This window comes from Ambystoma mexicanum, chromosome 6q, assembly GCF_040938575.1.
Source record: "Ambystoma mexicanum isolate Mex_15411 chromosome 6q, UKY_AmexF1_1, whole genome shotgun sequence".
Classification (NCBI taxonomy): Eukaryota; Metazoa; Chordata; class Amphibia; order Caudata; family Ambystomatidae; genus Ambystoma; species Ambystoma mexicanum.
In genome coordinates, this window is record NC_090937.1 from 1971157 (window position 1) to 1984512 (window position 13356).

Genomic DNA, 13356 nt, shown 5'->3' on the forward strand with positions numbered 1-13356 from the left:
TCTGTAGTGAGTGGCCTCCACTGCCGGGGTGGTGAAGGATTTTCCCTTCAAGAGGTTCTCCCTCGACCACCACCGCAGCAAGAGAACGAGGGCTGGCGAGACAAGCACTAGATCGTCCCATTGTCCGCTGGCCTGAAACCACTGGCTCTTGAGCCACTCCTGCATTAGCCGCATGTGCAAGTGCGTGTGAGGACCCAAATAAATGCACAACGCCATCATTCCTAACAGTTGCATAGCCTTGCGTACCGTCACCTCTCTACTGGCTACATATTGAGGGATTTGAAACATGTTTTGGACCATCTTGTTGAAGGGGAAGACAAGGCCGTCCTTTGTTTGAATTAGAGCCCCTATTAACTGCTTGACTTGACTGGGGTCTAAGCTGGATTTCTTCTTGTTGATGGAGAATCCCAGGCTGAATAAAAGGTCTGTCTTTTGGGTGACAGACATGCCTCGCAGGAGTCCCGTGTTATGAGCCAGTCGTCGAGGTAGGGATAAACCAGGATGGATAGCCTGCACAGGTGTGCTGCTTCCACTGCCAGTACCTTTGTACATACCCTTCGTGCTGAGGCTATGCCTAAAAGGTAGTACCTTGAACTGATGGCGCTTGTCCTTTATCATGAATCCGAGGTATTTTCTGTTCGCCGGCAACATTGAAATATGAAAGTATGCATCTTTCATGTCCAATGTTGCAATGCAATCCCCTTTGTGAGCAGGGGGGTGACCTCCTGTAGAGTGACCATACGAAACTTTTGAGGTTTGACAAATTTGTTTGCTGGGAGCAAATCTAGTACAGGGCGCATGGTGAGATCCTTTTTGGGTACAAGGAAGTACACTGAATAAATACCCTTGTTTACCTGTAGAAGAGGTACAACTTCAATGGTGCCCTTTTCCTGCAGGGTCTCTGCTTCTTGTAGCAGGATGCATAGATGTTCTGGCATCAGGTGTCTTGAACATGGAGGTCTGAATTGGGGGGGGACCAGCAGAATTCTATGCAGTACCCGTGAGAGACTGCCTTGAGTACCCACTGGTCTAGTTATCCCCTCACATGCTTGAAGTGTTAGCCGGCCCCCGACCGAGGTGGCATTGGAGGGGACCCAGATCTGCTTGTCATTATTGACCTGAAGCCGGGTAGCGTCGAGGGGTAGAATTTCGGCCCCTTCCTTTTCCATGTTGTTGACCTCTCGGGGGGATACAGGGTTGTGTAGCTGCTGGAGAGGACCAGTTATTTCCTGAGCCGTATTGGTTCGGACAGAAACGTTGGACATGAAAGGAACATCTAGACCCGCTCCCCCTCCTTGGGGAAAGGCCTCTGGGTGATCTGATCCAGGGTTTTGAGGGTGTCATACTCTTTCTTTGCAGTTTCAAGCGCTTCGTCAACTGCCTTCCCAAAAAAATTAGTCTCCTCCACCAGCTTATGAGCGAATCTTGAGTCTCTGGTTTGAAATCAGAGTTTCGTAACCATGTGCGCCTCCTTCAGGAGGGTACCCTGAGCCAAAGACCTGCTAGCTGTCTCTGCCTCATCCAAACTACTTTTGAGGATACTCTGATTAACCTGTGTCTTCTGCTACTGTGGAGAGCAGGCAAGCCTGCAGCGGTTCAGGGACTTGAAGGCCCTCCTGTAGCATGGCCCATTGTGCATCGGCATAGCTAGCAAACAAAGTTGTGTTATTTGCAATGCAAGTGGAAAAAGCCACGGCAGCCGTGACCCTTTTCCCTAGAGCATATAGCTCTTGCACTCCTTGTCAGGTGGGGGAGGATGGGTGCCTCCCCAGTTGATAAGAAAACCCCAGCTCTCTTCCTGGTTGTAGTTACCACCAGTGAGTTGGGAGTAGCATGGCCCCTGATGTAAAGGGGGCCAGAGGGCGGGGGGGTCAACATTTTTTTACTCTAGGATTTACTGCTCAAGTTAAGGCAGCCGTCAATAATGAAGGGGCCAACAGCTTTTTGACTGAGTTTAACAGAGTAATAGCTTGGTTGGCCAGTGGTTTCTCTTTTAAGATGTACTTGGCAAAATCAGCCTCTGGTACAGCTTCTTGGGTAGCAATCTGGAAATGTTCCGCTGCCTTCCTTAATATGGAGTTGAACGCCATTTGGTTGTCTACCAGCGTGGCCTGTCGCGTTGACTGACAATGCTAAGGATCAACCAGGTCGGGGTTGTTGCCCCCCCCCCCCCCGCAACCCCCCACTCTCTGTGGGGTCCATATGAAAAAAAAGTGTCAGCAAAGGGATATTCATCCCGATTGTATTGGTCCACAGGAACCTCATCCTCAGTGAGGTCATAAGTATATTCTTCTTGAGAAGGATCAAAGACTTTTTGAAGTTGAGCCACAGGGGGAAAAACACTCCTCTCAAGGCGTTTTGGGGTTTGACTTTTCTGAGAGTTGTCCAAACCTTTCTAACCTATCCATACATCCCTCAAACTTCTCCCTGGTCCAAATAGATGAACCAGAGGAGTCTAGGGGTGGAAAAGACTCTCGCAATGGATCTTCCGTTGCAGAACGTCGAGATTTCTCCTTTAATGTTGAAGAAATACCTCCAGTGCCTTGCAAAAACTCCTTTCGGGGGACTGACGGTTGATGTGTGTCCTCGTGTGTGTCCTTAGGACTAGCGCTGGGTTCCGATGAATCCTTTGGCCCATCCCTAGATTTCGACGAATCCATAAGTTTGTCCTTCGGTATCGATTAATCCTTGGACTGTTGCTTCTGACTATCTGCCGAAATAATCCTAGTGATGCTTTCGGTAATCTCTTCAGAGGCGGGCAGGTGCTTAACTCGGGCCTGCGGTTGTTTTAAGCGTAACCAGGGCCTTCGACCGTGGACGGTATTAATCAAGGTAAGTACCCTGTGTTTGAATGGACCGGTGTTATGAAACCAGACACGTTACCGCGAATACAATTGCAATCACTTTTTGACAGTTCGGTCTACTGAATAAACACGTATCCGTGGCAAGAAATGCTACAGGGGTAAAAACACACTTAGCAACCGAGATACCCAGAGAGAGTTGGGGGCAAAAATCATAGGCAATACTTTTGTCAGGCAGAATCGAGGAACACTCAGACAGAATTCAAGAGTCAATATGCCGGAGCCAGTGTCAAGTGGAACCGGATTCCAGTTGTCGAGGATCCCACAGTCAGACAGTTCACGATTCAACGTAGCCAAGATTACTTTGATATTGTCAATGTTCGGAAGCAAAAGTTATAAGGAGGAGGGAAAATAAGGACAAGCCTTGTAGAACGAGAAATAGGGATTCACCCAAATTCCTCAAGCAGGACACAGTACCTTTCTCAATGCAGACGCTGGTGCCACCGCAGTTGTTCCTGGTAGTTTCCTGCAGAGCCACGTTTGATAGAGCTTCGGCAAGAAGGACGATGAGGGGGGTCTGCACCACACAGGGATGAAGCCAGCAACAGAGACAATGAATAAAAAGTGCACTCCTTAAAAACAGGAGAGGCTCTTCAGGTGGCTATCCACATCACTACAGCAAGGTGCAGCGATTTCCACTACGAAGGAAATCCTCTGGCTGTGGAAGACGAGCTGGTTATGCCCACCAGGCTCAAGGGAATTAGACTCCGGACTGGATCTCCTCTTAGTCGTTGAAGGGTAGATAGCTCAGGCCTGGAGCAGGGCTTCACCGGGATGGGATAGTTGCAGCAGTCGACCTCTCTGCCGCTTCTCTTCGGTTCCTTGTAGTTCCAGTGGCGACTCTGACTTCCAGCCCAAGAGGCCTGCCTTTTATGCGAAAATCCCCCATTCACACAGCCTGGCTGTCAATCACACAGCAGGGGGGTTGTCCAGCCCAGACAACCACCTCAGCCAATCATGGTAAAGTGCAACTTGGGTTTCCTAGGATACCCTGTGCAGGGGGTGACTAAACCCCTCCCTCACATTCGGCCCACCTGGACACCTAGAGGAGGGCTTCTTGGCAGAAGCCCGCCAAAAGACAGTGAACAAAGAAGGCAAACCTGGTTTGCCGCGCAAAGTAAAACACAAGGAGTTTAACAAAAAGAAATGGTGAATAAACCGCACCGGAGCCAAAAGAAAAAGTATTTGGTCAAGCAGGTTTAAGTTCAAGGCTAATATAATAGCCTACAATACTACCACGTTTATATAAGATAACCACGGTAGAACAGTTTAGGGTAGATACCACTGCCACCAGCCAATTCTAAATGTTAAAAAGAGCGAAACAATGCTCTAGGAGGTACAGATAAAAAGTAAGAGTTAACCCTTCCAGTACTCCATGTAAAATGGGGTGTACTGAATCTGTGGTTAATTTGACTAAGTAAAGTTAATGGCAACCTTACTCTTTTCTGGGGGACAGTAGTCATCCTCAGAAAAGGAGTCGGTGGGAAGTCTGAACGACATCCCTGTGTCACTGCACTGAAGGTGCTGTGTAACACACACAAGAAGGGGGCCCGTGAAGTGGTGTACTCCAGAGCCCACAATCATAAAAACAGGTAAAAGACATAGCAAAACATGGGTAAGAGTGGGGGAAAAGCTCACACTCTTAACAAGTGGAAAAACAAACTCCAGAAATCCAGCAAAGTTGCTGGGGGACTCACTAGGTAAGGGAAATTAGCCATAGAATGAGAATTCTCCCTAACAAGGGGATACTATGTAACCCCTCCAGCACCCTATTGTAAGATAGTGTGTGCTGGGTCTAGAAAGTTAGAAATGCAAGTAAAGTCAATTTCACTTTACTGCTCTGGGAAACAGTTAATCCCAGAGAAGGTATTTAAACCTTGGGGAAATCTGAAAGATTTCCCTGTGCCACTGCACTGATGGTGCTGTGCGACACAATGTGAAAGATGATGCCTATGGAGTTTGTCAGACTCCAAAACCAAAAGAAACAGTTAAATATCACTGCATGGGCATCCCCCAGGAACCGGTTTTCCCATGGCTGTATACACCTATGAAATGTTATGGACCATCCAACGGGCTATAGAAGCTTCGGAAACCTGGGTCACCTGAGATGGTCCGCCAAAATGGTTGAACTAGGCCTCAGACTTCCTAAAGGATTTCCTCCGATAGAGATAGACCGAGGACTCTTCTTGAGGTCCAAGGAATGTAAAGCCCTTTTGGCATCCGACTGCGGGTTCGGAAACACTGACAGGCAGATGTCCGGATTCAAATGGAATGACCACTTTGGGCAAGAAGTTGGTATGAGTGTGCAAGACGACTTTGTCGTTATGAAAAGTGGTGAAGGGCTTACATGAGGATATAGCCTGGCAGCTCGCTGACCCTGCGTGCAGAAGTGAGCGTCACCAATAATACTGTCCTCAGTGTCACCAACCAGATGTTCCCCCCCCGCCCCCTTCGTCTCAAAGGGTTTGCGCTGCAAGGCCGCAAGAACCACATTAAGGTCCCAGATCGGATACGGCCTATGTACCGGAGGAAAGAGCCTGGCCAACCCTTTGAGGTGGACCTTAACCACTGAGTTGGCAGCTGAAAAAAAATGGGCTCTGGGAAGGGATTCTTGTAGGCCCCAATGGCCACTACACATGTGCAGCATGTATCTACCTGAATGCCAGACCGAGCCAGATATTTATTTTTTGTAATTTTATATATTGAACCTTTGTATGGCGCCTATAGAGCAGAAAGTATTTCCTGCTGCCACAAGACAAGGGGAGCCCGAGAGCCCCAAATGGGAAATCAGCTGTAGGTAGAAACACCTTGCGGCATGTAAACATAACCGCGTTGTGTTTCTGCCTGCTGTGGCTTTCACTTTGGGTCTCCGGTGCTCCCCTGGGAGCACCGGAGACCCAAAGTGATAGCCACAGCAGGCAGAAACAAACACGGTTGTGTTGGAAAACGCTGCGGTTGTTCTTTCCAAGTTTCTCAGGCTCCTCCGAGCCAGAGGAGTCTGAGAAACTTGGAAAGAAAAACCGCAGCGTTTTCCAACACAATAACGTTGTATTTATGTTTGCGGTCGCTTTTGAAGCAACGTTTTTAAAGCTGCGGTTTTATTGCTAAGTTTTCCGGGCTCCTCCAGCCCGGAAAACTTAAAAAAATAAGCACTAGCTGCGTTTTTTTTCTAACAAAAAATAAATAGCACTAACTGGGATTCAGCTGCAGCTTTCTTGCTCTGGTCTCCGGTCCCCGTCCTCCGCCTACAGCACTAATGAAGGGAAAGCCACCCAGCGGTAGCTTTTATTTACTACAGCTGGCTGGCTTTTCCTTCATTAGTGCCGCAAAAGCCAGCACAGGAGGGTCTCCATTTCACAAAATGGATGCGCCCATGTGCTTGCTTTTGCGAATTTTGAGCTTGAATAGCTCAAAATTTTACATAGGAAGTTTTAAAACAGAATGCTAGTATTTTTTTTATGTTGCCTATCTATTTTTTAAATAAAAATTTTTACTAGACCATCCCTTTAAGTGAAATTGACTTTATACTTACCCGTTTATCTTTGTAGACCCGGCACACTATCTTACATAGAGTGCTGAGGGGTTGCTTAGTATCCTTGTGTCTACCTTCTTATGTAACATGTTTGTGCTATCCTTTCTACAATTAATGGCTGCTGGCAGTGGTTTATTTTTTCCTACCATTGTGCTTTTTTAACCGCAGGCTAAATCCTCAGTGGCAGTATTGTATCCATGGGTGTCCATTTTGTCAAAATGGCACGGTAGTCTGCCATTTCTGGTTGGAAAGGTCCTTCGTAAGATTTACTCTGTGTGGCAAACCAGGTTTGGTCCCTTTGTTCGTTTTGTCTTTGGCAGGGTTCACTGCTGAAACCCACCTCTGGCTCCAGCGTGTCTGGCAGGGCAGGAAGCGATGGAGGTTCCCGAAACTCCCTCTGCTTCGTCTCCTTTGTTACAGGAATGCACACAAGGTGATCGGCCGGAAGGCTGTCATTGGAGGACAGCCACCCTGCTGTGAGAATGACAGCTAGGCTGCGAATGAATGGGAGAAACTTGTATAAAAGGCAAGGCCTTTTGCAAGGAAGGCAGAGTGGACCACTGGATGAAGGAACCGAAGAAGAAACTTAAAGAGAAGCTTGCTGCACCATTCTGGACCGTTGGTTTGCCCGGTGAAGCCCTGCTGCATTGTTGAAGCTCCGAATTTCTAATCTACTAGAGAAGCTCTGCAAAGGACGACTTCCCCCATTGGGTTGGTGGGACCAATCAGCCCCAAGATGAACTCAACTGGAACCCCTCTCTGCTGGCTGTACTTCTTCGCTGCTGCAGGAACAGAGTGCCACGGGACAGGAACACCAGATTCGAGTGCATCACCTTTAAGCTGGACCTGAGCTCCAGGAAGATCTCGGGACTCCCTCTAAGGACTAACCAGGCCTGAGCAACCTCAACCGAGCGCTGGACCTAGGAAGCAAGTAAAGTCCACAAGGTGTCCAGGAACCGCAGTGGTGCCATTTGCAAGTAGCTGAAACAGCAAAGTGCTGCAGATCTGAAGTAGGCTCATTGCTGCCGCCGACCTGCAAACCATAGTGCAGGAGTCAGACGTCCTCCCTGTTGTACCCACGACTGAGGCCCAGGAACAAGAGAACCTGCAGGAATTACAACAGGAAGAGAAGCCAGCTGGAACCTTTTCTTCAGACTCCAGGTACCTCCTGTGTGTAGCTTGCTTGCTCTGATTCGAGACTTGCCTTTGCTGCCTCTTGCAGAGTTTCTTGCAGCTTTGCCCTTCACACGGCTCCGAGCTTGTGGCCCAACAGTGATTTCTTTTACAACAAAACTCTTTAACATTGTGCAAGACTTTTATGCTCATCTTCAAGAAGTGTCTCAGCTCCCCTGGACTTTGCTCAATTGACATTGGCTGTCCTGGCTCCCTGAAGACTCTTACCCTCTGACTTGGTGTTTAACCGTCCCTCCAAAAAGTCAGACATACCTTACTTGTATAGCTAGGAAAGGGCTAACCTATATTTCACTGGGGGATTGAAAAGTGCTTACCTGCATGAGAAACTTGGTAACCTTCGTTTCCTTCCCTAACCTTTTCCCACCCATCTCAGTATTCCTTAAATGTACAAGTGATATATTAATGTCCATAGTGTTAACAATTGAAGTCACGTCACGGTGTTGGAAGTGTGTGTAGCATCCCAAAAGGGTATCTACGTATTTACTGAAACTTAAAGAATGTATTTTTGAAGTATATTGAAGTGTTGCATATTGCTTCCTTCTAAATGAGGCTTATTTTAAAACGGACTGTTAAATTAATAATTATTTTAATCAAGAAACCTTGAGTATAAGTGTTATTTGAATCCATGTCACTGGGAAACTGTTTACAACCCCTACAGCTCACATTGACCCCTCTTGAGATAAGCCTGGCTGCTCAGCCACTACAAACTTGTGTAGTACAGGCCTATACCAAAGGTTGGGTTGTCCATCTCCAAGAGGACAAGGCTGGTGTAGTCTCCCACAGGGTTACTGCATACAATATTGCCTAACAGAAATCCATATCCCCCTCTGTCAGGGCCCATTCCCAGACTGACACTGCCGTCATGCACAGGAGAGGCTGGAAGGGTAACTCGTGCCAACCTGCTGGTTCATGTAAAACATGGTCAGGGAGATGTTGGTCCTGACTAGAACTGCCTTGCCCGGATGAGCAGCAGAAAAGCCTTGAGCGCCAGGCCCACTGCCCTGGGCTTAAGCAGAATATACAGATGGGTTTCGGCCCTGGACCACACGCCATGGATCGCGTAGCCCTCCAGAGTAGCAACCCAGCCCAAAAGCAAGGAATCCGTTGTCACCACCAGAGTGGGCTCAGGCGGGGCAACAGGGGCTCCCACTGCCACCAACAAAGATCTGGAGGAGGGGACCGGTGAATTGGAATCCTGTACGACTGTTAACCCGTTTCCTGGTCAAAATTGTCCGCCAGGTGGAGCTGAACCGTGAGCATGCAAGAAGCCATCCGCCCCAGATGGTGCTGGAACCATCATGCCGAGGTGGTCAAGTTGGCCAGAAAGTAGTGCTATACCAGATCTTGGGCGGGAGTTCGCTGTGACTTCCGCTGGTTGAGGGAGAATCCCAGCTGGTGAAGAACGTCGCCAGTCATTGACAACAGTACACCGCCCCATCGGGCAAGCTGGCCCTCACCAACCAGTCATCCAGATAAGCGTATAAGTGATGGCCCTCTAGGCAGAGGAGACCAGCCACTGGACCAACTTTGTGAACACACGAGGGGATTAGTTGAGGCCGAAAGGGAGCACCTTGTACTGCAAGTGGTACGACAATCGTGAAACACAGAAATGTCCTCTGCGGCTGGTAGATGGGGACATGAAGGTAAGCATCCTTGAGGTTTAGGGAACATCGAGTGCCCTGCACAGAGATGACTGCTATGTACGCAGGAGTAATTATCTTGAAGCATTGACAGGCTTAGAAATGACAGGTCCAGGACTAGCCCCGCAGGCCAGCATGGTTGTTCTTGGGTACCACAAAAAGTAGAAGCCGGAGCATCTGTCTGAGAACCGGCTCCACCGCCTACATCTCCAGGAGAGAGGATCTCCCATAAAAGGGCAGGGGACCCTATCTGAAGCAGAGGAGGAGAGGACGGTAGAGGCAAAGGAAGACTGAAGCCCACGGCGACTATACAAAGGATCAAGAACTCCTGAAACAAGGCTTCAGGCTGTCCTGAAAGAGCCAGCAAGCCCCCCCTACAGGCAAGATCTGTTCCATTACAGTTACATCATTGCTTTTTGGCATTTAAGGCAGATCAGAGGGAGGGGAGTGGAGTGGAGTGGAGTGGAAAAAACGACACAAAGTCCTGTGCTGTTTCCTCCTGTGGTTGCTGGGGGACCGCTCAGGCCTCCGTGGCCTCGAAACCCCTCAGACTGAAAGCGCAGTGTTTGAAATCGTTCCTGCCCATAAACTGAGGGAAGGACTTCTGGCCTGGTTTAGTCAGGATGGCCAAGGACTTGGTCTACGTAGAGGGGGTCTTTGTCAGCTCGTCATCGGTGGACGAATGAAAAAGATCAAACCCCTCAAAAGGAAGATCCAGGAGCCTGCACATCAGAGGAGAATTTAGTGGCATGCATCCACGCCGTCCACCTCATCTCGACCCCCATGCACTGCCCTCTACTGGCTGCATCAATGTGGGAGACCAAACACTGTGGTCCTGCACAACTGCCCGGGCATCCGCCAGGGTGGTCTTGAAGGAGGCTTGACACTCGAGAGGGCAGCCAGGCAGGAATTCTCCAAACTCTCGCCATGGCTTCTGGTTCGCCACCACTAGTAGAGCGTCGGCCTGCCGCAAATGCAGCCCAGAGTGGAGGTAGCAACGCTTGCCAAAAGACTCCAGGGCTTTGTACTCTTTGGAAAGACAACTGGAGGCAGACGCTGCTGAGGACCAAGATTATGGTTCAGAATACTAGGAGGCCGCTGCCACCAGTTAAGTGTGTGGCAGGGTGGGTAGCCAGGAGGACTGGCTCCCATCCAAAAGCCTGAACTGGCTGTCCAATTTCTTGTTCATCTGTGCATTAGCCCTGGAGGATTCTCCCAGATCTTTCTGGCCATCTGCAGGACATCCTTCTGGAAGCTCACGGCGCGCCTGGCCAAAACCTCTGCTAGCAATCCTGACTCCTGTGATGCCTGCTCAGGCTCACCACTTAGCACGTATGGGTGACAGCTAGGCTGTTGAATGGGTTTCTTCTGCATAAAAGCAGGGCTTTTGGGACTGGAACTTCAGAAGTCGCCACTGGACCTGAGAAATCCGAAGAGGGGAGAAGCTGAGCGATCTGCAACGACAACACCACCTGTGAAGCCCTGCTGCAACGACCTCACCACTTCCCCGACGACAAGAGATTTTCTGCTGCTGTGGGAACAACCAGTTCGACATTCGCCTTCCAGGACATCCCGTGGTCGAATCGCCAGTGCCAAGCACTCGGCGGCCAGATAGCCAAGCTTCAGTCCAGCAGGACCGCGAATAAAAGCAACGCACCTTTTAACCGAACGAACTCCGCGGCTGGTTTCATCCCTTGGCAGTGCAACGACTCCAAGTTTCCTCCTCGACGAGATCTTCTCCTTCCCTGGTCGAAAACACGAACTGCACCCGCTGCCAGGAACAACTGCCACCGCTGGCGCTTCCTCACTTTTAAAAGGTACTGTGTTCCACATGGCCTCCCTTTCCATGGATTGCTAAAGGTGACCCTTAAATCCTTGGCTTTCCAATTGGGTTGGCCCCCAGACCTTCTAACTTCACCTTTTGCATCAAACCACCCTCTTTTGAACATTTAGCAAAGACTTTAATGCATTTTTAAAATGTGTGATCTTGGGCACATTTCACCTTGCTCCATTTAAAGTGGCCCTGGCCTATGAACTTTAGTTCTACAGTAGACTCTGCCTTCAGTAGCTTGCTGTGGTCTTAGAAAAGCTTTGGGACCTGTTTTATTTTCATGTCCTGTCTTTTTCTCTCCCTCCAACTTAATTATTGGAGTGCCATCTGAGTTAAGCGCTCGCACCGGTTTTACAAATAGTGGTGTTTTGACCTAGACGTGTCTAATTAAGGGAGGTGTATACTTTTTCTGATTGTTTTTGAACTGCCTTTGATCTATAGTGCATAGTGTATTTCCTAAAGTGTGTTTTAAATAAATATATACTTTTGATACCAAGCTCTAATCAGTGTTCGTTTGCTCCACTGTGTTTCTGGCCCTATTGTGTATCCTCTGTATACTGCCCTACTCCTCTTGGGAGAGGTCCGACTGCTCAGCCACAGCGACCAAGTAAATCTGAGGGGTGCCGACTACTACCAATTGGGTTTACTGCTTGCACCTGTAGTCTTAATCTTTGTGCAGTGTTCCCCAAGGGAACTGCACAGGATTCTGCCCAACAAGGCATTAGTGGTACAGGAGGAGGGCTCTGAAGAGGGAGAGCCCTATTTGTGAAAGGACTATGGGCTAAGTAGAATTGAAACCAGGGGGAGGTCCTGCCACATATATTTGGGTATTCACATTAATTCATGCAAATGTTTGAATTTTTCATATTGATCTTGACAAGGGTGTCTGTCTACCATTGCCATCATGTAGATAGAGTAACACTATACTAGATCGAGTTCACAGTGTTTATTAGTTGGCTTGTGAATCTACTTTGTCAACAGTTTTGGCATTTTTCTGTTTGTTTTATGACAAATTAATGACAAAAGAAAAAAGTCAAACTACATGTTAAAATTTCACATATCTATGTACTTTTGTAGTGCAACACAAATAATTACATACAAAAAGTGTAGTTGGAACTTCGAGGTCAGAAATGCCAGACCGAAGTGTGACCTAACCATAGGTCCACTTGCTACGTTTAGCAATTTTAGTGGTCCCTATTATAGCGAGTGCTATATCTAAATAAAGGGTAGCAAGAGGGACAGCCCTCTTTTCGAAAGGTCTATGGGCTAGGTAGAATTGAAACAAGGGGGCCGTCCTGCCACATATATTTGGGGACTCCCATTAATTCATGCAAATGTTTTAATTTTTCATATTGGTCTTGACAAGGGTGTGTCTACTATTATCATGCAGATAGATTAACACTATACTAGATAAAGATCACAGCGTTCATTTGGCTTGAACCCTTTGTGAATACCCAAATATATGTGGCAGGAAGCCCCCCGTTTAAATTCTACTTAGCCCATAGTACTTTCACAAATAGGGCTGTCCCTCTCGTTACCCCTTATTTAGATATAGCACTAGCATTTCTGAGCAATAGGCTGAGTTTCCAATGTATATCTACCTCCCACCGATTCCCAGTTTTATTTTATGATTCCCTAAGTAGTATCATGGTAAAGTATGCATGGCAACAGATTAAGCTGAACAGATGCAGATTTTTCTGATCCAAAGCAAGAATGAAAATAGGTGTTCTATCAACAAATCAACAACCAAAATAAACATACCAGATGGAAAAAACCTCACCTCATACATTTTTCCAAAACCTCCTTTACAAACTGTGGTTTGGGTCTATCAAGGTCCATAGCAACACAATCCGACCTGAAAGGGATACATAGTTATTTTTGTTTGCATTGACAGCATCTTTTTATTTTTAAATGTGCGAAATGCATTACCAACAGTACAGAAACCAACATGCAGGGTCTTATTAAATCTTAAACAGGTCGAAGCAAAATTTGGTATTTGTCAAGGGGAGCAGCGAGAGCAATAGCTACATCAAGAACAGTAGAATTATCCCAGCCAATCAAAAGGTTTCCAATGAATACTGTCCAGTACAACCCTGATGCCTTTGTTGTGAAGGAAGCGGTCAAAAAAGCATTGTGCTCCTTGAGGATTGCAACATTAGCACAGCATATCAGCCGCTAGTAACTCCTACCGCAGGCTTCACAATTGCACTGGCTATTTATTTAATAAACTTTCATGCATGAAAAAAAAAAGATAAAATGGCAGAGGTACAATGTATTTGTTGACAAGCAGATTCCACC

The 13356-nt window shown here is 47.7% G+C and overlaps 1 protein-coding gene across 1 annotated transcript in view; it reads right to left on the bottom strand.

The window, feature by feature from the left end:
* Positions 1 to 13356, bottom strand: part of NCBP1 (nuclear cap binding protein subunit 1) — a 1187216-nt gene that overhangs the window by 701944 nt on the left and 471916 nt on the right. The window contains exon 14 of the mRNA XM_069630359.1: positions 12839 to 12913. Within this exon, the coding sequence (XP_069486460.1) occupies positions 12839 to 12913 (75 nt within the window). The remainder of the gene's footprint in view (positions 1 to 12838; positions 12914 to 13356) is intronic.